This window comes from Dermacentor variabilis, chromosome 5 (genome assembly GCF_050947875.1).
Source record: "Dermacentor variabilis isolate Ectoservices chromosome 5, ASM5094787v1, whole genome shotgun sequence".
Classification (NCBI taxonomy): domain Eukaryota; kingdom Metazoa; phylum Arthropoda; class Arachnida; order Ixodida; family Ixodidae; genus Dermacentor; species Dermacentor variabilis.
The window spans coordinates 6,501,264-6,527,306 of record NC_134572.1 but is presented as its reverse complement, the minus strand read 5'-3'; the positions used below and the strand labels follow the sequence as shown (position 1 = coordinate 6,527,306).

The 26,043-nt window shown below is 46.0% G+C and overlaps 1 protein-coding gene across 2 annotated transcripts in view; it reads right to left on the bottom strand.

Moving 5' to 3' along the window:
- Nucleotides 1-263: 263 nt before the first annotated feature.
- The window catches only part of LOC142582210 (amine oxidase [flavin-containing]-like), a 133,901-nt gene continuing 108,121 nt past the window's right edge, over nucleotides 264-26,043 (bottom strand). For both annotated transcript variants that reach the window (XM_075691629.1, XM_075691630.1), the window contains exons 4-14: nucleotides 23,461-23,568; nucleotides 21,360-21,451; nucleotides 18,274-18,415; nucleotides 17,395-17,455; nucleotides 11,405-11,493; nucleotides 10,505-10,664; nucleotides 7,194-7,293; nucleotides 5,424-5,535; nucleotides 4,671-4,768; nucleotides 3,524-3,701; nucleotides 264-492 (exon numbers count right to left, since the gene is read on the bottom strand). In XM_075691629.1, the coding sequence (XP_075547744.1) occupies nucleotides 337-492; nucleotides 3,524-3,701; nucleotides 4,671-4,768; nucleotides 5,424-5,535; nucleotides 7,194-7,293; nucleotides 10,505-10,664; nucleotides 11,405-11,493; nucleotides 17,395-17,455; nucleotides 18,274-18,415; nucleotides 21,360-21,451; nucleotides 23,461-23,568 (1,296 nt within the window). In that variant the 3' untranslated portion in view covers nucleotides 264-336. The remainder of the gene's footprint in view (nucleotides 493-3,523; nucleotides 3,702-4,670; nucleotides 4,769-5,423; nucleotides 5,536-7,193; nucleotides 7,294-10,504; nucleotides 10,665-11,404; nucleotides 11,494-17,394; nucleotides 17,456-18,273; nucleotides 18,416-21,359; nucleotides 21,452-23,460; nucleotides 23,569-26,043) is intronic.

Here is a 26,043-nt window from a genome sequence, read left to right as displayed (position 1 = left end):
TGGCAGTGCAAGTCATTCAAGAAGTAGTGGAAGCACCACGAATGCTGTGTTTGAGCGCCAACAACTGCGCTTCTGCTGAACGCATTGAAGTATTTTTTGCGGCAAAGTATTTCTGAAATAGCCTAATGTAACTTCAAATGCATTTCTCTACTTCGATAAAAAGTGGCTCAGGGCCCCTTTAATTCTTCTAGTAAGTACTAAAAACATCCTTCAACATGTCTGAAGATGTCGAGGGATGCGAGAGTCACGCACATGAGACAGCGTTTGGGAAACGATAGAACACAGACTCCACGTATATTATTTGGCAGCAGACGAAGGCAAGTATGCAAGTCTGGGTCAATGCGTAAAGGATGGCAGGCGATAGCCTAGCAGTGTCCAGCCGACAGCGGCGCCTATTGGCAGAACCAGGAAGGAGACGAATGACAGGAAGTAGCCTACGGAAGGCAAGTGCTTCTCCATGAACGTGTCCTCGAACGGTATCTCGGGGATCACCTGCAGGGTAACAAAATATAGCGAGGCGTGTCAAGACAGTCACCTGCCTCCGCACAGAGGAGGCAGGTGGCACTCGAAATAAATGCTGTGACAGAATTTTTCACACCATTCATGGGTTAACTATTGCGAGCACGGAAGGCGACGCAAACAGGCAAAATGATACGAACGAGCGCTGGCTTAGTTTATTTTACATAAGTCGATCTAGTTGGTAGCACACATAGTCAAGTGTTCGACGAAAACTCGTCTGCAGTTGAAGGGACCAACAACCGAGGACGAGACCGTTGCAACACAGGCTACCAACTGATCTTTGTTCATAGACGCACACGCCTTATTGCGCGCATTCTGCCCTACTGGCACAGTCAACTCGAATCACGACGGCATAGTTTAAGAAAATTTAAGTATGATTGATAAGTAAGGAGAGATACCTCAAGGAAAAATTCTGCTTCGATTGAAATGCGGTCGCACAAAGAAGGACAACAAAATTAAGAAGGATCGCCAAGCATTTGGGAAATTGAATTATTTCAACTTCCGGCAGTTAGGGGCCAACTTCAACGAAATTTGGAACCACGTAAAAAGGTTAGCTTAATATAGTGTAGATAAGCCTATGCCTCGATCGGCACAAAACTTGATGTTTGAAAGACGAACGGGAGCGCCACTACAAGTTCTCATATACAGGGTGTTTCTTTTTTTTAGCTGCACCAAATTTCTTAAACATCATCTTGGATTGTAGCGCCCAACTCGCCCAACTTTCTATCCTTTTGCATTACATTTCTTAAACATTGTCTATGGCAGATAGACCAATTGATCTAAATTACTCGATGAGGCGGCCATTACTTCTACGAGAAACCAAAATGTTCAATTGAATGATTAATCTAATTACGCTAATTGCCGTTTTTAATTAATTACCTTAAGGCACATATTTCAATCCACGAATTATAGCCGCTGAGTTCGCACGGCGTATCCAATTGCAACGCATTCTGTGGACCACACCAGTTCCGAGGTATTCATTTTCAAAGCCTCCGACGAAATGCATTGGCGTTCCAGTCACATTTCTTCTTAACTGCTGTTCCATGCATTGAAGCACAAAGTAACTCGAGCACCAATGCATTCCGACAGACGCTCTGAAAATATCCCGGAATTGGTACTGGCCATAACACTTGGCCATAACAGCCCAACTGAGAGCCCGAAAGAAAATTTACGTGGCGGCCTCTGTGGTTTCGACAAGAAATTCAGAAACAAAGTTTGGTCTGAATTTTTTTCTACTATTTACTGATCATTTTGTCACAGAATGAAAAAGCAGTTCTGGGAGAATACCATTGTTGACTGCTTTCAAGTGGCTCGCAGAAGAGAATCTATACTTACGACTGCTCCATTCCCACTATCTCGCATGTCTAAAGGCGCCCACACGTTTGACCCATAGTTCTTTTGCGATCGCGAACCCGCAACATGTAATTGAGCACGCCACAGCCGCAATCCGAAAAACTAAACACCTCCAGAAGTGTGCAGACAGTGCACTGGCGTTCCCTACCTGTAATAAAGCGCTGCTCTCACGGTCGCTAGATGAAAATTCTGAAAGCTACGAAGAAAAAAAATAAAAAGGGGGCAGGGGTTCCTTGTTATAGAACGCAGACACCTTGCCGTCACTTTGGAAACTCGTCTTTGTCGTGCACTCTCGCCTGCTACTATTCATACTCCCCTCTGCTTTAACAGGTTAGGCTTTTTTTCTCAGGCTTTCTAAAATTTTCGGAAAAGGAAAACTAGCTTTTTTTTTTCGTGGAACACTAGGGCTTATGAAAAGGAAGCGAACGTAGAAGAGAAATACAGCTCTATATTTTCTTTTTTCTCAGTTGTTTTTTCAAGCTTCCAAAATTTCCGGAACATTTAGATCTTTACCTATACTCAAGTGATCTCGTTCGTTGCGGATTCGCGTTGCCCAATAACTGTGTGGTCCCTATTCTAACGTTTCTCAGCAACTACAGATAAACGTCGTTTCCCCAAACCACCCTTGTAGTTATGATTTCCCTTTCTTGATTCTTCTTTCCGTCTTAGCGCATTTCAGAAGCAAATCGCACGCTTTCCTCAAACTTACGCATTCGCATTGTGAGATTTCAACGCTCTAGATTGATTCATCATCATCATCGTCATCAGCCTGGCTACGCCCACTGCAGGGCAAAGGCCTCTCCCATACTTCTCCAGCTACCACGGTCATATGCTAATTGTGGCCATGTTGTCCTTGCAAACTTCTTAATCTCATCCGCCCACCTAACTTTCTGCCGCTCCCTGCTACGCTTTCCTTCTCTTGGAATCCAGTCCGTAACTCTTAATGACCATCGGTTATCTTCCCTCCTCATTACATGTCCTGCCCATGCCCACTTATTTTTCTTGATTTCAACTAAGATGTCATTAACTCGCGTTTGTTCACTCACCCAATCTGCTCCCTTCTTATCCTTTAACGTTACGCCCGTCATTGTAGTTTCCATACCTCGTTGTGTCGTCCTCAGTTTAAGTAGAACCCTTTTCGTAAGCCTCCAGGTTTCTGCCCCATAGGTGAGTACTGAAAAGACACAGCTGTCATACATGTTTCTTTTGAGGGATAATGGCAACCTCCTGTTCGTGATCTGAGAATGCCTGCCAAACGCACCCCAGCCCATTCTTATTCTTCTGATTACTTCAGTCTCATGATCCAGATCCGAGGTCACTACCTGCCCTAAGTAGATGTATTCCCTTACCACTTCCAGTGCCTCGCTACATATCGTAAACTGCTGTTCTCTTCCGAGACTGTTAAACATTACTTTAGTTTTCTGCAGATTAATTTTTCGACCCTTTGTCTCTCCAGGTCCGTGAGCATGCAGTGCAATTGGTCCCCTGAGTTACTAAGCAAGGCAATATCGTCAGCGAATCGCAAGTTACTAAGGTATTCTCCATTAACTCTCATCCCCAATTCTTCCCACTCCAGGTCTCGGAATATTCAGTCTGCGCTTATAAAGTATACGCGTCAGGCCTGGAAGGCACCCACTGGCGATGAACTCACATCGTCGACGGGCGGTTCGGGCTCCCAGATGCGCTCCTCGCCGATCAAGCCCTGGGCGTGGAGCACCTCCTTGGCGGCCCGCTCGCCCGCCTGGACCGCCCCGTTGATGTAGCCCGACCACTGGCTCGCCGTCTCGGTGCCGGCGAAGTGCAGCCGGCCAATCGGCTCCCGGATTAGGCTGCGCGCGCGAGAGAGAGGAGCGGCAGTCCGCACACCGGAGTCCACGTGCGTGCGGCGATCAGATTTTCACGTGATCGAGCTCCAAAATTGGCGCAGCATGTGGGCAGAACGAAAAGTGGGGGCAAAAAACATTCATTTTTTGTTGCAGATCGCTCGATTTTGATTCGTTTGGTTCTTTCTCAACCAGACACGCATCTCTACTGAATGTTTATCTTCAACACGAGGGCAATGAGGATATACACACCCTGCGTGCCGGATCTAAAACGGTTGTCCTAGACGAATTTCGTGCGGACTCGCATAACGAACCAGCGCATGCAATTTCGCGTTGATACAGCTCACTGGTCTCACTTGCTCAACGACATCTTTATTATAAAAGGAGACTGCAGTTTCGCACAGAGTGCGGAGCATTAAGACAGACGCAAATCGCCACCTGTCGCCCTTCACTTCGTGGTTCAGCTGCGCTGTTGATGTTTAAACGGCGCACCATATCAAGGTATATTGTTTAGGTTTTTCCTGCGCTATCGTCTTCTTTAGCGCATTACGATTTCTTCAACAAACACACGGGGGAACGAGAGCTACCTGCATACTTATAAAACAACACCTAGGGTAATTGTCGATAACTTAGATTGTCGATAAATTGTCGATAAAATTAGACAGATAAAATAGGTGTTCCGTCTTCCTCTCTACTACATCTATATACAACGTTTTTAAAAAAGTTTCGAGGCCAATAGTGAAAGCAAACAGTAAAAACTGGCGTCAAGCCTTGTTATATATGGCGCTTTTGGTTCGAATCTCACAAGAGGTAACAACGCTGTCCCTCTGAACCTCAGAGTCTCCGTCGCAAAGAGATGTGCGGGGTTCCCTTACGAGGTCAAACGACAGGTCTTGCCGCATTTGCAGGGACTTGTAAATTTCCGATATTGTCTGTAGCCATGTGCAAGAAAGAGTACAACGGATGACGACTTACTTTCTGAAAGTGGTGAGAAATCCGGGCGCCATCATGCACGTGTAGCAGCCTCCCGCGTACTGCTCGCCTGCCCAGTTATACTCTTCGTAGTGGATCGGCTGCATTCAGGGAGAAGGGCGTGGCTATAAAAAAACCTTTTACATCCGATTTAGCAAATTTCTGATAAGCCAAAAGCCATATATACCGCGCTAACCCTCAAGAGCATCGCACACTTTCCTCCGCAAAGAAAAACGCGCGCCAGAGCATCGTCTACGACTTTCCTCGAATATTGATCATACGAGCTTTCGAGCAGAGCGTATACGTAACCACGTTCTCTGCGCATTTGCGAACGGTGTCGAAAGATGCCGGCGTTTCGGTCGCACCCGCTTTACTCAGTGACCACAGGGACCAAATTCTCTCCGGGACCACATAGCACCCATTACACGCCAATGCCGAGTCGAAGATGCTGACTTATAATGCTTAACTCCTCAAAGTACAGGGATTAATCTCGACCACCTCGGTTTCTTCGACGTGCGTGCCTGCGTCCCTGCGCACTGCCACCCATCGGGATCGGACGCCTGTTCTTATATGTGGGCTGCTGCTTTATTGTGTGGACTAACTGGAACGCGAAGCTGGCTATTAGAGCAGAAATGGTAGCTGTCGGGCGAATGCTATGCTAAAATGCTCTAAATGGCTCTCTGCATATAGTCGGCGCTCCTGTTCATGCAAGTTCGGGCACATACAGATCTTTTCAAAAGGGAGGCATGGACTCACGTGAAGTGCCTCGTCGGTCTTCATGGCAGCAGCGTACGCCTTGATGATCATCTGTTTCCGTTCTTCAGGCAAAAGATTCACCAGGCTCCTCGCCTTACCGGCAGGCAGAAACCTGCGGCAAGCATATATGGCGCGTGCACCACTGACACGCGAGCTGCTCGGTGGTGCTACGGTTGGCGTGTAGCACCCCGTGCAAAAAGGATGCTCTACCACCATGCCTCGTCGAAACGAAGGGTGCATTCCCAATTTGTTGTGGTTGTCTCGAGTGGATGCCGGTCAGGTGGGCGCCCCGCAGTGCTCACGGGTCCCATTGTGTGTGCGCGCGAGAGCCCTTTTCACAAACGGTGCGACTCAAAGAGGGACCCCTTCCACGAACTGTCAGAACTTTCCGAGAACCAACGTCGCCTAGAAGAAAGGCCCACCGAAAGTAGAACCAGCTGCAAAACCACGACGAATACTTGCAATGTCACGTGCTGAGTGCTACCTGTGGAGGCGAGCTCGTCTAGGCTCACCGGAGAAAGTGGGAGCAGCCACCCGTCCACAACGAGACGCAGTGCGGGTCACGTGACGTTGACGTGAGCAAGGTCCCGCCTGCAATTTTAGGGGGCCTATTTAAGGGGCCCCGCAATGTACTTTTCACTTCCTTCTCTTCTTCTTACCTTTTACCAACCATTGAATAAACCGTGCAAGTTCCGCACTAGAAATCGTCTCGTCCCTGCCTGATCGCCATGGTCTACAGGATGACGGCAGCCAGCCGACAACGCCACGCTACCCAATAGTAACGTCGGTCGAGATTCGATAAACTGGCTTCGCAAGAACTAGGCGGCAGCGGTGAGGTACGCTACCCTGGAGAGCACAACAGTGGGCAAGCAACACGTTCTCATCAGACACACGTTCTGCACAATCAGCCTTTGGTGAACGTGGAACCGCCAGGCTGAATTGCGCACTTAAGAATCTTAATGGAAGCTCTGTCGCTTTGAATACTCCAATGCAATAATACCTCACTACGTAGAGTGAAACGGAGTCACACGTGTTCAATAGCAAGTAGGAAACCAGAGATTGAAAGAATTCTCAATATACATCACGGTTTAAAAAAATTCCTCTTGGCTGGTGCGAGCTTTCGGGTTCACGACCAAAATTTTAGCCAAGCAAAGTTCGGGACAAAGAGGCCAGTGTCGAGCGAAAACGACTTTACGGTTCCGTTAGAACGTTCTTGCAGCCCTCCTACAGTCTGTTTATCGCCGGCCTTAACGTGTGATCGGTTATAACTAATGCTCCCAAATTGACACTTCTGGAACATTATTATATGGTATTTCGAAAATTCCTTGCTCATTATAAGAATATGTCTGCTAATATAAAATTTCTCCATTACATCTCTCCCACCACGAATTTTATTTTTTAATGTTGACAGGCCTTAGAGCTCTGAGGCACCATTGTCAGTATCTTTGTAATTTTTTAACAATGTCCATAATAACTGCACATATTTATAGCTTTGCCAGTACATTACCCTTGACATGCCCAACGTACTCCCTAAATTTTCTTGCGCTATCTTGAATGTCCTTTTCGAAAGAATTACCGTCGTCATTTTGAGCGGGCAGAATGTTCGCACGTTTTCTATGGCATGTGGACGCACTGCCGCTATACAACTCAACGAAGGCAAGTCTTCGCGACTGCTGCAGACACATAATAGATTCACTGATGTAATCTATCGACTGACGCAGCCTGGCCAGTTAGTTAGAATCGCCAAATAGAGAGGGTGCAGACGCTCACCCAATGATGGCCGGAAACTGTCCGTCCGGTTTCGTGTCATCGATTGTGTAGACGACGGGGCAGTCTTCAGCCAACGTGAACAGCATGGAGCCGGAGTAACCTAAGGGGAAAGTGAAAAAGTAACAGGCCGCTGCGCTCGGTAGTTCTTTCGAACGAATAGCCTTTCGAAGCGGACATACGTTGGGCACACTGATGAAATTTGTTTCTCACTGATTTATTTAGCAGCTTGCGGTTCGAATAAACCTTTTAAATTGAGTGGTTAACATGACGAGCTGTGCTATGCATACCCTGCGTTGTATCTGTATTAATGATTAACATAAATGTCGCGCATACGTCGCATCGAAGCTGTTCTAAATGTATAGAAAGCAAATGTGAGCGTCACAGAGAGCCCGAATATTCCCGTGCGAGCAAGATTGCAAGTGGCTAGCCCGATCAAAAAGCACGAAATTCTAGCGGAAAAAGATCGCACGACGAACATTTACAGGGCAAAGGACATTTACAAATGACAAAGGACATCTTCTGGCCGGCAGTGTCACGTGGTAGAGTGATTGCCGTGAGATGTGCCGAAGCATTTGGCATGTATCGCTGTATGTTTCTTACTTCTGTGAACTTACACGTCTACTTCCCTCACCAGTCGCAAAGCGCGTCGTATTAGCCTGCAGGTCATTGAAGCACCCACGTCGCATAACTGTGGGGTCAGGTGAACTTGTGTTTGCACTCAAGTAAAATGTGTAAACTTAATTTACATAGGTTGAAAATAATATGCAATTGCACGCATCTTGGGTCTCTTTGAACGCCATTTAATTAAAACAATTAAATAAAGTTTCACTTAGCGTCGATCCCAACAAGCACATTGGATCTAACGGGAATTTTTTTCATCTCTTGCTTTCTCTGCTTTCTTTCCAACTCATTTTACCTCATGCCGGTGCAGCTTAGGAAACCAGTAATCCTGATCTGGTTAACCTCCCTGCCTTCCCACTATATCTATTTCGCTATCTTTTCATCAGGAGCATAAAAAAAAATTTCTTGGACTTTCGCAGCTGCACGTAAATGTATTATGAAGGAACAGCACCAACTAAAACGATCACGAGAGGGAGAACGACACAGGACAAGCGCCTGTGTCGTTCTCCCTCTCGTGATCGTCTTAGTTGGCGCTGTTCCTTCCCAATTCAAGTAGTCACCATCTAGCCCGAATGAATGTTGTCCTGAACGTAAATTTTTGCCAAGCATGATTTAACACTACATTATCGACAAACACGCTTGTTAAGATCATTATATGTCACGGTCATGAACTATATGTTGAAAGACACATGTTACGTCGCATCATGCTAGACGTTGATCGAAGTGTAACATTATTATTTTTGTTTGTAAGCTGCGAATTCCCCAGGTGTTGTATTGCAGGACTAATGCTCCGCAGACAGAGAGATAACTTTTCATTGCCCGGCCATGGCGGCCGCATTTCGATGGGGGCGAAATGCGAAAACACCTGTGTACTTAGATTTAGGTGCACGTTAAAGAACCCCAGGTGGTCGAAATTTCCGGAGTCCTCCACTGCGGCGTGCCTCGTAATCAGAAAGTGGTTTTGGCACGTAAAACCCCATAATTTTTTTTAAACTTTTCATTGATGAAACAAGTCTAAACTTTCAGTTGTGGCTGTATCCTCTGAGGTCAAGTTCGCAAAGCTTTTCGTTCGCAAGTGTTCTTTGCCACTGGCCGGTTATCGTCGCGAATGATATGTCCATCAGCATTCGGTGACATTTTCTCTTACAAAAACTTCTAGCGTAATATAATTTTGTGCATGCGGGCCCTGGTTCGCCGCCGGAATTCCTGGCAGCCAAAATTTAAATTTTAATATTGATCTATAATGCTATGATCCGATTTCACATAGCAGTATAAGTAAATAAATAGATAAATAAATAAATATTCGCAGAGTTGCATTAAATCATACAAGAAAAATAAATGCTAACGAGTGTTCTTAAACGCTGCTCGAACACGTCCTGGTCCCCTCATAACGATTAACGGAACCAGACTTCATTTTTCAGTGGCGTCACCATGCTTCATTTTTGGTGTCAGCGCGCACAAACAAACATGAACACTGTTGCGATTGTCAGCACGTCCAAAGTTCCGTGAGGTCAATCCCAACGCTGACTACCACTGTTACGAAGTCGGGGGTCCGTGCGGTCAACGAATTTTTCATTGGTGGTGCCGTGCCACTAGCCGGGAGAAAGCGTTCCGAGCAACGTTTTAAGAAAATGAAGAAAACGGAATATATTGAAAAGGCACATGATTGAGATTACAAAACGGCTCCAACCATAGGAGCACACTATGGTAGCGTCTTAGCATGTCCAAGCATGGTAGCATGTCTGAGAGTCCCTCTCAGCCATCCGGATCAGCTTTTTCTGCCTGCGTCGTCATTGTTCCTGGTTTCCACCAATCCGGCGTCAGGAGACCAATCCCGGCGGTGAGCTGGTTGCGCCTTTCGGTGCGCCCTGTCGGAAACGAACGCCCCTCCCTGGGCACCGAGAAGGAAAGTAGGAAGAACGCACGCTGACTCCGATCCCCGGCGTGGTCATGCCAATTTGGACTGCTGACAGGCGTGTAATGTCGTAGCCGTGCACTGACCTTCACTCCGGCGGGGACAGGCCAATTTGGGCTGCTGACAGGTGTGACGAATGGAGGCGTGACAAGAGCATGTTGCAGGTGTAGCATCTTCCCCGATCTGGAGTGCCTCCGGGCACCGGAGGCACTCGTCCCAGCCGCTGGCCCAGCGCGCTATCGCCACTTCGAGCAACAGAACAAAAGCAGAGAGCTTTGCGTTGCACTGTCCCACTGCAGGTTATAGCAACTGCTCTTGGAGTGAAACCAAAACTGCCAAAAAATACTTGTAGACTAGTTCGCCAGTCAACAGAACGCCAATCCGTAGCCTGTACTTCCCATTATTCCCATGATGGTCGAACGATCGCAGCGCCAGATTTTCCTCTAGTTATACTAATATGAAACTCTATTCCCGCTAGGCTCCACCCACCCTCACCGCGTCGCTATGCTGCGCCATGTTACTTTTATACCCTGCTTTAACTTTCTCTCTCTCCCAGCTAGGCGAAGCTGCGAATGTCAAGAGAAACCCAGCGAGGTTCCAACAGCTCCACTGTAAAATGCGGTTGGAGTGTCCATATGAATGCTATCGCAATAAAAGGTTTCAGCAGGCAGGGAAAGTCACGCTACTGCAAAGTGCACAAGTTCTTTTTTCTTGGTGCCGCCACTGTACACGCAAAGCGGCGGGCCCTTGACTTCACAGAAGGAGGCTCACTCACCGATCTTCCTCCAGAAAGCCTCCTTGTAGTAGACGAGGCACTTCCAGACGGAGCCCATGGGCATTCGCTGTAGCAGTTGGTTGCGCATCGCAGGCAGCGGGGGAGAGTAGTGGACGCGCATTTGCATAGGGGGAGCCATGGCCATGATCACGTGACTGCCCTGCAGTTTCAACGACAGGCAAAACATAGGCACGGCCGTAGTAAAGAGCCTTAGCACAATTTTGCGGGCAATGAGATGGCTCGCATGGAAAGTCAATGTCGTCAGCTAGGAACACTTATAGGACACGGTGAGACACGGGACTCTCCGCATGCGAACATAAACATGTCCTCCGGACGCAACGATACCATGTTGTAGCAAAGCTGCATGTCATTTCGTTGCGAAGCCTGCCTAAGCGTACAGGTTTCACCAAAAGGCTAATACTGGGAGGCACACATATTTGACCCTCACGTGATACCACGTAACACGTTGAAAGAGATGTCCTACGCAAGCACGTGCAGGAAAAACTGCACAGTCGGTATATTTAAGCTACAATAAGTTATCCATGATGCAAAAAGCGCTAATGAAAACAGTAACGCTTTTTCCATCATGAACGTTTACCAACATGCCCACTTGACAGCTATCCTAAAAATAAGTTATCCCTCATTTGTGGACCGCTGACCAGAACGCTACAGTTAGGGAATTGAGACATTTTAGGAAGCGGATACCTATAATTTAGAGAAGCAGAGGGAGCGGGACATCACGTGTTAATTGCTGACATCGAATCAGTAGCGTTGGTTAAGTGGTTCATCTATTAGGCGGACATTTCTATTTAAGATGCCAGCCTCTCATCCCCCCCCCCCCCCTTTGTGTTTGTTTCGCGAAATTGAAGCATTAATAAATTAGGAGTTTCTCATGTTCACCTTGTATTCTTTGCCGTTGAGAGTTTGGACGACGACGCCCGTGCTGCTTTGCGTGATGCTGACCACTGGAGAATTGAGCTTCACCCTGTCTGAAAACACGGAAGGTGAGACCACGGTGAGTCGGCGCAAATTACGGAAAGGTTTACAGCAAATCGCAGTATCGTCCCTTAAATTCCCGCTTTACGTCACGTGCTGCAGCGCCGCACGGCAGAACTTCGCGGGCCGAGCAAATTCTGGAATAAGTCGCTTCTTAGTTGAGACGAGGCGTATTGAAATTACGCCGGCACTGACAACATGAATGTTCAGTGAGCCGCCCTTCCCGTTTCGCTACATCGACCGACAAGCGCCTTGTCGCGAAACAGCAGCGAATGATCGAGGGGTCGAAAAGGACAGGACGCGAATGCAAGGCTCGATGATCGCATTCTCTCAGCGATGCACGACCTGATTCGAAGGGATCTCTTTAAGAGGGCCACTAAAGTAGCATGTAAATTAATAAAAAGTATGAGTGGCGATACAGAGGTAAAGGCGAGCGAAATGCGTTTGATCTCCATTGTTCCCATATACCTTCTCCTTATATATATATATATATATATATATATATATACCGCTTTTCACCGGATGACAAATGTTAAACCTCATCGCTCGGCGCAGGCCGCGCCTGCTTGTATCGGAAGTTTCTCGAATGTTATCCATCCGTGTCACCAAACCTTGCGTAATCTGATTGTACGCGCAAAGCGAATTGTGCAGTATTTCATGGAAGGAACGCTGGCCCTAGTGATTAAGCTGGAATCTTCGCCGAATCATGTATAAAAGCCGATGCGCTTGACCCGCTGATCCGGTGTTGACGATCGTCGACTGTGCTCGCCGCTATCGTTGTACTTCGAGTGTCGCTTGCATTCGTGGGCACAGGTTCACCCAATACACAGTTTTGCTATACTGCGTTGTTCATCGTCACTTCAACGTGCCAATATATGACTAATAAAAATCGGGCAATTCGGTTTCCTTTTTTCTCGTTCATAGCGAGGGTCTCGAATCTGGTAGTTTTGGCATAGCGAAAGCAATTCAACAAGAGGGGACACTCGGCGAAAACTGGCAACAGGAAGCACGCCATGACTATAATAGTGTTAATCCCATCCGTTAGTTGACGCGAGCACCGGGAAAATAAAAGAATGTGAAATGAACTTACAGACTTTTTTTTTATTCTTTCCCGCTAAAGCTACAAGGTTTTGCGTATACACTAACTGATACTTTGCGACTCACTTTTCTTGCGTTACCTAGCAACAAGCTAACGGCACGCCAGGCGCGACAGATGCCTGCGTCATGCGCCAGACCCGAAGCCAGCGAGGCCGGTTGCGCATGTGAAGTTCGCCTGTTCGGCGACCCGTCTCTTTTGGATGTAGCGTGTTTGTTGGGCTCCCCATAGGCTCCCGGCGTATTCTTGAGCTCCTTCTGCACATCGACATGGCAGCACTGCAATATTGGACTACGGCAAGGTGAGAAATTTTGATTGACAGTCTGCGACGCATTTCAAGAAATTTTGGCTTTTACGGCACGGAACTGAGACTTGTGACGCAGTTAGCGAAAAACAGTTTTATAACTTATTTCGGTAGTTAGCGAAAAGCACCTCGGCCATGTGAGGCAATTTCGCGTGTACTGAATCTTACCGGGACAAGTTTTGCCGCTTTCTCTGACCCACAACATTATTTTAACTAATTTCGTTACTTTTCGGGATGCTTCTTATGCACAGTAAAACAACGCAGTTAGCGAAAAGCAGTTCGGCAGTTAGTTTCACATGCACTGAATCTCACTGAGACGTTAGTGACGCATTCTCTGACCCCCTGAATTATTATAATTAATTTCGCATCTTTTTTGGGATACTTCTCAGGCACGCTCGCCGCGCCTGGGGTTGTAAACCAGTTAGCAGAAAACAAGCCGGTCGTGGTGACAGTTTGGCGTGTACTGAATCTTAGTGAGACAAGTTTGTGACGCCTTTCTGCGGCCCCGCAACATATACATTCGGTAATCACGCTTGTCGAACACGGGACGAGCGATTGCCAAGACTGATAACACTGGAGTGTGTTGCTTGCACCGGCAGAATACGCAAAAGATAAGGCCGATGAGCTCAAAAACGAAGAACTCGAAAATTCTATTTTCCGGTCAACTCAAGATAGGCTTTGCACCCACGCATTTCTCTCGAGTGCGAGTAGAAGGCATTCTGCGAGTCTCTAGCATGGTCTGGCTGAGAGCCTGTGTTGTGGCTACCTATGTATGTAGCATACTATCGGGTCGGCTGGTACCAATTCGTTTTAGAAACGCGCAGTCGCACATGCATTTCTGCTATTAAAGTGCAGGAAATTATGCCCGGGAATGCATGGGGGAATGCTTGTAAATCAGATGTTTTCTTCATAATTTATAGTGCGGCTTGGAATGGGGTCGGGTATTTTCGACGCCATGTATGTAAAAGTGAATTGCTTTTGTTTTTAATGTCACCCATTCATCACTTTCGCACGTTTTCTCTACACGCAGCATTCCATCATCATCATCCTCATCATCATCATCATATTCATCATATTCATGTCCACTGCAGGACGAAGGCCTCTCCCTGCGATCCAATTACCCCTGTCCTGCGCCAACCGATTCCAACTAGCACCCGCAAATTTCTTAATTTCGTCGCACCATCTAGTCTTCTGCCGTCCTCTACTGCGTTTCCCTTCTCTTGGTACCCATTCTGTCACCCTAATGGTCCAACGGTTATCTCGTCTGCGCATTACATGACCTGCCCAGCGCCATTTTTTTCTCTTAATGTCTATTAGGATATCGTCTGTACCCTGTTTGTTCTTTGATCTAAACCGCTCTCTTTCTATCTCTTAAAGTTATGCCTAGCATTCTTCGTTCCACCGCTTTTTGCGCGGTCCTTCAGTTGTTCTCAAGCTTCTTTGTCAGCCTCCAAGTCACTGCGCCGTATGTCAGCACCGGTAAAACGCACTGATTGTAAACTTTTCTTTTCAATGATAACGGTAAGCTCTCAGTCAGGAGCTCACGATGTCTGCTAAGGCTAAATACCAAAATGACACATGCTTGTAATTTACTTCTTTCAGGTGATGCCGTAAGGTGGAGTTTCGTACGGGAACTAATTCTGCTTGCCACAACGTTGGATGAACGCACAAAATGCCCGGAACGAGCATTTATGTAGAGCGAAATAAACATTTCCTCATTTAGAAGCCGTTCTGCGTCTACTTTATTAAATTGCACGTGCCACGGATTCGATGAAGGCTTGTAAAGATCGTTCGCAGTCATTATAATCAAATACACGATTCCTCACTAGCATTGCGCGCGACTGAGCATCAGAAGCAAAAACGAAGAAAAGGTGCCGAGTAGCGCAGCCGGCGTAGCGCACGCCAGCTATAGTTTAAAACGCGCGCGCCCAAAACCGAAACCGGAAGGAGTCAACACCATCCGCTTGGTGTGCTACAGTCAATTCGGCCGCTGGGCTCTATGGGAGTGTCCGCTCTTGTTGAATGTCTTTCTTTGTGGTTTTGGTGCCTTCAGGTAGCATGAGTGGGTTTGTTAACCCACACATAAGGGTCATTACACCAACATGGCCTTCACCCAAAAAGTTCATGTAGACGTGACGCATGCGGCAGAAAGGATGTTCCACGTCTGCCGCCAAACCCGTGAGTAATGGCGCTGGCTAACATTCCCAGGGTTAGTCCCACTAGATAAATGCCCCAGAGAGTGTATGGGAAAACGGCGCCAAGGTAGCTCAATTGGTATAGAGCGTCGCACGTATAATGCCAAGATGTGGGTTCGCATCGCATCCGCGGCAGCTGTTTTTTCATCTACTCGCATTTCTATTTATTTATAATTTCTTTTGTTAAGAACTGCAGATAATTTCTCCTATGCTGTCTTTGATGCCATTGTTTGTAGGCTTCTTATGATATATGACTAATATAAGTCGGGCCCCTCGGTTTCCCTTCTTGTCGTTCCTTATATATATATATATATAAGCTCTCCCGTCTACTCTCTACTACGTGGTCGGCTTCCCACACTTCGTAGACCTTTTTCCACTTCGACACTTCTAATGGCAAGGCAGTAAACATGATTGTGTGCATTCATGAAATTGCGAGCATGTCAACCTTACTGCGAGCGAAGATACCAGAAAAAATACATACAGACAGGTGACCCTGAAACAGTCGCAGGCAGATATTCGCATTTTGCTTTCTTTTTCAGACCGAGCGTACATGGATTTACGAGAACATATTAAGGGGATATTCCGCTATCTGCATTTTAGGCTGCGATTATTATTTTATTATTGGTTCACATCACTAGAATTTCGGAACTGTTCATTTCTAAATTTCGGAACAGCGTTTTTTGTCTCCTTCAGCAACGCTGGGCAATGCGCGATTATTTACTTTCGTGTTCGTGGTCGCGTATCTCTCTGCCGGAAGACCAAGTGGCTGAAGCTTGCCGGACCAATCCTGCTCGAGCCCTCATTTGGTCACGTAATTCGGTACAGGCCTCCATCCGAGATGCCCTGAGATGGCCGCGCGCGTGAATTTTCGGACGCCTTCGCTATCCACAAATAGCACACTCCGCATTCCCGCAAAATTATGTACCAAGCTCCATCACGCCGTCAGAAGCGCTCCTGAAAAAAAAAAATTATTTGAAAGGTTATGGAAACATTGGTCCGAATTCTGAGAACTTGTCTTACATTAGAGCGTTTCCAATTTGTTTGACTCTCGGCCATCTGCCGATGACGTGACAGGTATGGGAACGAGACGACGACGATGGCCAATCACGGGCGGCATTTGCGTAAGTTAAGGTTCGTCAATACCAGCCTTGCTGGGCATATTTGCGATTAATAACTGTTGCTCTATTTGTATTAACTGTATTTTCGTTAGTTTCGCGCTAATACGTCGAATATTAGAAGAGAAATTAAAATCAACGTTCATTTTTTTTAAATATCGCTCAGAGACTCCAACGCCGATATAGGTCAGTGTAACGCCACGGATTTCAAATTATTTTCTGATTTTGGGCCGTTGCAGGTCAGTAAAAGTTTGTGAAACTTGCTAAGTTAAGTCTCTGGCTGTTTGAGAGTCCTGCTTTACCGATGACAGATTAATTATGCCCTGGCATACGCCGTCGAAGTACATGATGTCACGGCGAGTTGTTGCCGGAAGGGGGCGTCAGCAGTCACCTTTCGTTCTTGCGCCTTTTCTGGCTAGTCGAGGCTCTTCTCGCGTCAAGAACGGCTTTTCTGTCATCGCAGTGGGGCAATTTACTAACACAGCCCGAATAATATTTCTCAGTACTGTACCTGTAAGATCGAGCAGAGTGTAGTGCTTTCATTTTTTCCCTCTTCTCTTTTGCTTTATTCTATTATTGTAAGTTCCCTCAACCTCAACATCAGGCTCCCTCAACCTTTATGCACAATTAAGATGACTAGCCAACTAGAACGAATATTCGCAAATTATTCTTGGTGGAATGGTACCGGGAGTAAGTGAACAGAGAGGGCAGGCGTCGTCGAGCGCTCTGCGCGACATTCTGAAACTGCGGTACACCACGTGGGGGCGCACGAGGGCTCCACGTCGTGCACAAGCTGCACGCGCGTGCGGCTCACCAAGCTTGGACGGAGCAGTTCGGACGTATCGCGTCAGTGTGGGCCGTCACGGGTACGCCGCGGGGGCACGCCAAGCGAGAGACAGTCAATTCAGGGGAGTGCGTGTGCTGCGATTCACGCGATGCGGCGTTAAATAACACAGGCGCCAAAGCTGCAATAGTATTGAACTGAGCTAGTTGCTTCATGGATAAGACGATGTTGAGCAGCTGAAGGGGACAAAGGGAGACAGACGACGTCTTTGTCGGTCTCCATTTGTCCCGTGTTCCAGTTCAGCTGTTCGTCTGCGCCGAAGCTGCTCTCAGAAGGGCAAAGCGTTAGAAAAGGCGCCAAGAATCCTGATAACTAAGCAAACGAACGAACTTTTACCAACCTCCCAAGGACTCGGCCATCTTGAGGCTGATCTGCATCATGCCACCCTTCATTTTTCTTTCCTGCAGAAATCACGAAATAAACGATGGCGCTGAAATATGAATTATTTCGGTTGCTTTAGGATTTACGACTAGGCGTGCAAGGGATGGCACCACAGAAGAATTGAGATCACGAAGTTAGAGACGAATACATTAAATAAAGGTTTAAGTATCTGTCTCTCCCACACACTTTATTTTCCTTTTTCTTTTTACTTTTCAGAACACCCGGCAAATAAAAAACAACAAAAATGCTGGTCCATTGGCATATCCAGAGGACCTTTCTCCCCTCCCCGTCCCATTGATATATGTAGAGCATAGTGCACGAAAGCACAAATGACTATCGTTAACTGCAGAGCCCCATTATCCATCCAAACACTTTATTGGAGCAGCAGGAAAAGGAGGAGGAAAAGGATGGCGCCAAGTATACGGGTGGATTTAGCCTTGTAAAGGCATGACAGTAATTTCTCCATCCTAGTGTGTCCTTTTAAATTGCGATGATCAGTATGCCATCGGGTTAAATGTAGTGTGAGCGGCTAGGTCGACGTAGGTCTACCAGGACAGACTAAGGTCTATAAGGAGCAGAGGTCCAATCCGCAAGTTTTTGCTGTACTCAATGAAATTATCTACTACATCAAGTGACTGGTAACGCTCAGCATAACTTGCTAAGCTCACAACTCGCTGAATAGATCGACATAGGTCGACATAGGTCGACATGCTCTTGCAGAACAGAAGCAAATAAGTATCCGCTCCATTGTCTCGAACGCTTTGCACAAATTGCGGTCTGGCGAGCGAGCGCGTGGAATAAGTAGCTAATAAATAATTGAACTATATAAGAACAGCACCTGTCCTCCATTCTTGATGGAGATTATCCTCTTGACGCCTCCGCACTGCTTCACGTACCAGAGCATCCAAAGAAGAGATCCCTCGTACGACTCCGACGTCACATTGATGGCGATGAAAAACTTCGCCATGGCTTTGGCCACGCTGCGGCGAAGGAAAAAGCTAGAAGCCTTGTTTTTTTTATGGATTCAGTGATATTGTGGGTAATTAAAAAGTAACGTAGAACATAGCAACATAGCTAAACATCTCAGTGGGCACAGGTATTTTTTCCAGAACCAGCATGGATTTCGCCAGGGCCTCTCCTGTGACACACAACTGGCTGAATTCCATTTCGGCATTGTGTCTGCAATTGATAAAGTATTGGTGGTGGATTGCGTATTCTTAGACTTCACGAAAGCGTTCGAATAAGTCAGTCATCGTTGCTTATCCTACAAGCTAGCCCACCTTGGTCTTCCTTAAAATGTGTTTAAATGGCTTGAGACCTACCCTCCTTTCTTCTCGTAGTCAGCTTACCATTGTCAACGGTTCGAAATCGTCATCAGTTGCTGTCACGTCTGACACACCGCAGGGATCGGTGTTAGGCCCTTTGATGTCTTTAATCTTCATCAATGACATATCAAAAGGAATTACTTCGAAAATACGGTTGTGGGCAGATGACTGCGTTGTTTATCGCCCAATGAACACTTCAGCTGGTATCGAAATTCTTCAATCTAATCTGAATATGATTTCTGAATGGGGTAGCACCTGGCACATGGCTCTGAACACAACTAAATGCAATTACATTCGTTTCTCGAGGAAAAAGCTAGACTCGCCAAACTCCTATGTTATCAACAATGTCAGCTTACCGCATGTAAAGGAGGCAAAGTACCTTTGTGTATACATTACGGATACCCTTTCATGGAATGAACACATAAGAAAAACCGCAAATAAAGCCAATAGAACCCTTGAATTCTTGGCTCGCGCTTCCCACGCGTGCTTTGAAGGCGTGAAAAAGGTGCTGTACACGTCACACGTTCGCCCTATTCTCGAGCGCGAGTTTAATGTGGGATCCTTATCTACAGAACGTGATAAATTTGCTAGAGCGCGCACAAAGTCGAGCAGTCAGGTACATCGTCGGTGACTATCGCCGCACAACTAGCGTCACCGCTATGACGACTAGATTGCAACTGCAGACTTTGAGCGATCGTAGGCGTTATCTTAGGCTGAAGTTCTTCCATAACATTTCTTCACGGGCGCTCTGGCACAGATAAAACGAGCTACATGCTCGCAACACATTACATTTCGAATCGCCGCGACCATGCTTTCAAAGTTCGGGAGACAACTTCCAGAGGCAATTTGCTGAAGTATTCATTTTGTCAGCGAACGGCATCTGAGTGGAACAAGCTTCCTGAAACCGTTGTAGGTATCGCATCGAATGCTCAGTTTTATGTGTGTGTTCAAGCTCTATAGCGCTGCTTTTACCAGATACTGTACTTGTTTTGTTTTCTGCGCTGTACTTCTGTACTTGTTTTATACGGGCATGATACCTAGATACTAGCGATCTATTGCTTTTGTTTACCTGCTTTATAAAGCCTTGGTTCGCTTGTGCGACACTGTGTTTTCTCTTCACATCCACAAATGTGTATATATGTGCATACCGCCGCCCCCCCCCCCCCAGTAATGCTCTTGGAGCGAATGCGGGTTTTTGTAAATAAATAAATAAATAATGTGAAGGATATATATATATATATATATATATATATATATATATATATATATATATATATATATATATATATATATATATATATATATATATATATATATATATATTCATTACCTTATTTTATTTCGCTACATACTGTCAGTCTGTTTCTGGGGCTTGCAGGAGGCGGGTAAAAAGGTTTCCTTTTATTTAAATCTGTTTTGTGGCTACACCTATATGACTTTATGTTTATTTTTCTCTGCCTCCGTTATAGTTGCTGCACACGGCGCGCACTGCATTTACGCGTTTGGATTGAGTGTTGTGCATCGAGGCCGGAGTAAGCCACACTGGTTCTCGTTGTTTTTTAGAGGGCAGCTCCCAATAGCGCGTTCCTGCGGCGAGCGTCGGCATAACCGAGGGAACGAGCGCCGCGTAGAATGAAAGCGAACGCGGAGCGCAGTGGGAGATGAAAGAAGGCCGATAGCGAAGAGAGAATTAAAGCGCAGGAGGAGGGTGCAACGGAGCCATGAGGCGGAAAGCGGAGGAGGAGCGGAGGGGAGACGGGCTGCGCCAACACCCTCTAGTGACTTAGAGTACTGAAGTCACTCTTTCAACTCACCTTTTTTTTTCTTTTGTGTTATTCCCGCACTGACGGCGTACTCGTCACTCTTTCAACTAATGTTTTTTTTTGTCTTTTGTGTTACTCGCGCACTGACCACCTGACCGGCTCTTCTAAAGCCACAATAATATGCCGCCAACGACACCCCTCAATGCTCCCTGAATGCTTCCTGAATGGTACCGGGTTCGGGACTCGAACCCGGGACCACCGTCTTTCCGGGGCAGCCACTCTACCATCTGAGCTAACCAGACGGCTAGCAGATGGCAGGGCGAAGTCGAATTCGTCATCAACTCCAAGCAACGGCCACAGTTTGATGTAATAGTTCTGCGGAAAGCCGCAGAACTACTTCTCTTTACCTTGCGGGTTTTCGCAGAACTATTACATCAGTGCTACATGTGTGACTGTTACTGCTGGCTGTGATCGGTCGTGACGTGGCCAAAAGGATTCCTGCTCACTGATTTCGTCTATTGAGTTCTTTTCTGATGCCACCGGCTCTGCTCAAGATCTCATTGCGAATACGTGATGAAGGTCTGAGCGCCACTTTCCCTTAACTTTAATGCGCTCCTAAATTTAATGTCTTTGTGTCGTCTGCGCTTCACTGACCCCCTTTAACAAAACATAATTGGCATTGATAGACACACTGTGAAAGCGAAAATGAACGAACGAACGAATGAATGAATGAATGAATGAATGAATGAATGAATGAATGAATGAATGAATGAATGAATGAACATTCTCGACGTGCTAGTGTTAGATTCAAAAGTGACCGGGCGCATGCTCCCCACCTGGTCCAGCAGGTGCGATCGATGAAGTCTTGGAATGACATCTTGTCCCACTCCTCAGCGTGCGGTGCGTCCCAAGGTGCGTCGATTGGAATCTGGGACAGCGCATAAAAGCAGGCTGCCTGGTGACTCTCATTGGAGCTACTGTACAGCACAGGCTATGAGCGAGAGTGAATAATTATTTGTCCCCTGTTATTCGTCCTTCGTCAGTTTTTGCGCTGTGTATAGTCGCTTTTCATTGGCAATTGGCAGAACCATGGATAAGAAACACACAAAACAGAAAATATCAATGTGAAACACCAAGAGAACGTAATTAAGACTTCAACTCAAACCGCACCCATGCCCACACACGTATTCATTAACGTATTTGCTCTAAAGGCGCCCTTCAGATAGAGGAGAGGTAATGATGCACTCGATAAGAAAAATATGTCAGGTGTACCTTTTCATGAGGAACACTTATGAAAATAACTCTCACATAGCCAAGCGGCCCCGCTATATAGGTAGACATCAGCAGCACCAAAATTTCTCCTATAATGTCCCTGATTAACATATTGTGCTAATTCACTTTTTATTTACTAACATTAGCGCACATGTTATATTTTCGAATTTGAAGCCGAGGAATAGTGAAGTCATGTCTGCTTCGCAAAAATCTCAAGACTATAGCACCACTTTCGAGAGATCTGCCCCAAAATCTGGTTAAAGAATCCTCAACGTTGTAGTTAAGGTCCTCCATAACTGTTAGGGACATGCATGTTGCAAAATATTGACTGGAACACTAATGTATATTGTAGCACATCCTAAGGTCTCACATATGCAGAGTGGTGCTAGTGTTGTGATGATTTCTGCTTAGCAGACATGACTTCACAACTGCTCGGCTTCAATTACAGTATGTCCTCTAAAGCTATCAATTAAAATTTAATTCGCATAATCTAGGTCATTAATGAAACCACCGCTGAACTTTCTTTTGCTCTAATGTCCGCCTAGTCACGTAGAATATCGTAAATACGGCAGGGAAACTATATGTGACAGATTGTGTGTGCTCAACATAATATCAAGCACTCAATTGGTATAACCGAAAATCAGCACGTACTCGGGGTCTCTTATTTTTAGTGGAACGAGCATTGAGTAACACTCTTGTTTCTTGCGCAGCACTTCAGGTTCACCTCGTGAGACGACCGAGGAGGAAATTCACAATAAATTAGAAAAATATAGAAAAAAATAGTGTAGTACAAGATTCACTGGTTTCATTATAAAATTATATTAGAGCATAACTTTAGTTACAAGTTTAGCTACTGAAGTGTCTGGAATAATTACAATTAATTAGAAATCGCTGATTACGGCCCGCCAAAGCACAGAATCGTAGACTTTAGAGACCCGCCAGGTGAGCACGACTTTGACGAAATTCCAGGAAACCCTGAAGTATAAAGCGGAAGTAATGAGGTCACTAATGACGCCAAACACAAGAAAGTGGCATGGTATTAAGCCGGCAAATAATGGGAAACAGTTCCGAGTTCGGTTCGCGCATTGCGCTCGCCTACAGTTAACCTAAAAAACACCAACGCCGAGGTGCGAGTGCCGCTGAGAGACACCTAAGTCAAAGATTAGGGTCGCGTACCATATTTTTTTGTTTACACGCTAGCGTTGTGTTCAACAGCGCTAATATTATGGTCCCGTGGAATGTAAACAAGACAGAAAACTGCAGAAATGCGTTTGTTGTTTTGGAAACGTTGGAAATGCATCCATGTGTCAGTGGTGATTCAATTTCACAGATGCATATTGCCTGCTTTTTTGACAGCTTTGTTTTAATACTGCTCGCAATTGGCTGATAAGAAAAAAAGTGAAATATTTAGAAAAGGAAGTAAAAGTTGTTGACATGCTTCCCTAAATTTCCTGCGCAGCGAAGCACTCATCGTTCCTTCAATTCTATTATATAGTCGGCAGTGGACGTCGGGCTTGTCTACTTTTTTTTTTTCCACATAGCGTCGGTCCTTTTTTTCGTGTTGCTCCTTTCCCTGTCTGTTTAGCTGACGTATATACTGTTCCATTTCTCAATGCACCATTGTCATTTAGCAAACCACTAGTACAGCGCCGGCGTCACTCTCACCTCTTCTCCCATCTTGTCCAGACGGCGAAAGAAGTTGTTGACGTCCATGTTCACAAACGGATTCCAGAAGGAAGGGAAGTCTCCGCCGGTGGTCACGTACCGTCGACCCTGTCCGCGAAACGAAGACAGACGCAAACAAATGCTTTAGCTTGGTGGCAGATCATAAAAAGAACTCGCTGCGCATGAGTTGTATTAGGATGATGCCGTTGTTGGTTACTTATCGACCGAAACTTTCGCATGCCGTTGAACGTGGAACGGTGCCCGATGCCCCATAGATGTACGGATATTATCTTAGAGGGCGTCAGTAAGGGCTTTGCGGTCCTGTTTGTCTGATACAGAAGACGGGTTTATAAGATAAGCAAATAATTTGCAAGGTTGTCTGTAGGCAATTAGGTTGACGTTAAGGTGGCTCGCCGGTGAGCTATAGGTTGGCACCTTCAACTTGGTTGGAAACTTCCAGTGTGCGTGCAGCTGGTTCTCTCTATTTCCTTCTTTTCATTCCTTTACCCCCTTCCCCTAGTGTAGGTTAGCAAATCAGGCCTGTGTCTGGTGAACTTTCCTGCCTTTCTCTGCCTGCCTGCCTGCCTGCCTGCCTGCCTGCCTGGCTATCTATCTATCTATCTATCTATCTATCTATCTATCTATCTATCTATCTATCTATCTATCTATCTATCTATCTATCTATCTATCTATCTATCTATCTATCTATCTATCTATCTATCTATCTATCTATCTATCCATCCATCTAATCTAATCTAATTTTTGCTGCTTAGGCACGAGAATTCATACAGGACGGCTCGGCTTAAACCTTACGACCTCACAAGCTTCCTTGTTGTGCAGTGCGAAGCTCGCAAGAAATTGAAATGCTCCATGAAACTATACAGAGTGATACGGCACAATTAGAAAGGCAATTATGTTTCAAAGATACGTAAGTGCTGCAGAAAACCGCCCTTTTGATAGCACGGTTACCAGACGATACCTGCACAGCAGACAGATAGAAAGAAACTGAATTTAGCGGCCCTGCAAGACATAGTCCAGAAAAAGCGTAAGACTGTATCTAAGAAACCGAAAATTCAGGCATATATTTCAACAAAAATTATGCTGGCGCAGAAGATATCCACACATATCGTAAGAGGCCCTAAAACACTTCTTTAGCGTGATAATAATAATTAAAGAAAAACACTGCCGAACGGTAAACGAGACACTTGCATACATGCGAGACAAATATTATTGCATTGCATGCAGTAGAGAATTTACAATCTCGTGCCAAAACCACTGTAAGCTTGTGCAAATATAATTTTTCTAGTTCGAAGCGTAGTCGCAGCGAATGTTAATTGTTGTCGAATAATATTGAAGTAAATAGTTCAAACAGTTGTGGAATTCGCGTAAGACGTTCACAAAAGAAAGAGCCACAGAGGCGGACAAACGAAAAAAAAAAAATTTTTCGTTTACTTGCCAAAAAGGAAACAGGTTCATCTCTGGAGTCAATTTATTCTTTGTCGTTATCCGCATTATTAAGATTTTTATGCAACATTGCAACTTCAAGATTTCTTACAACTGCAGCAGGAGGAGGAGGAATAAACTTTATTTGTGCAGAGCAGGTTTGAGATTTAGGCCTCTCTACCTGGATCTCGAGCCCTTGGGCCCTGGCGGCACCTTGGGCCTGCTGGACTACAGCAGCACCGAAAATTTGTTTACAGACGCTTGGTCACTGTGTTACGCTTTTAGTCCGTGGCCGAGGTGACAGCCGAGTGACAGTGTTTTATGACTCGCTGCTGCCATCCCGTTCAGGCCGGAAGCGAGGAACGTGGAGATTCAGAGAAACGCAATGGCGTCGCCTAACTATAGCGCTTGAAATCCCACGACGTCTGCATTGATTGTGCGTTCCCTTGACGCACTACTCTTTGCTCGGACTGGGTTTGGGAGAGTTCATTTTTAACGCGACAGTGTTAAGGGACCCGTGTCGCAGAAAATCCGGCGACGATGTCCGTATAAGAAAATTCATCCCGATCCACGCAGGTCCTCCGCGCGGCGCAAAGGCGTTATTGAACTAACTGGATTTCTCAAAGTAAAATGCGTCAGAAAATTCGAAAACACAACCTACAGACATGCTAGCGTTGTACTGTAATTTGAATATACGAGAAAACATAATTTTGTTGCACAGAAACTCAAACGCGAACCCATTTCCCAGCTGCCGTTTCAGGTCCGTCATACGGTTACATAAACTGCTGTTTCAGGGAAATTTGAGAAGCAGTCAGGGATCTTTGAATGGAATGCCCTCCACAAGGCGTCGGACGTCGCGTTGGCAACAAGAATTTCGGAGCAAGTTCCGAACCACGCATACCCAACCACTTCTCTACCACCAAAGTTGCTCATACATTGTCTTGCATTCTTTACAAAGTTATTCCTCGGAATTTCGAGAACGGCAGCCTTCAAACAAGTTTAATGAAAGAAAGCACCGACAGCGCATGTCCTTTATGTTAGCTCTTCTGAGACTGAAATATTAAAAGTGCGAGACAATAACAGGTGATCGATCCGCGAAAGAAGTCGCGTTTCTACCAGAAAGCTCGCCTTCGTGCATAG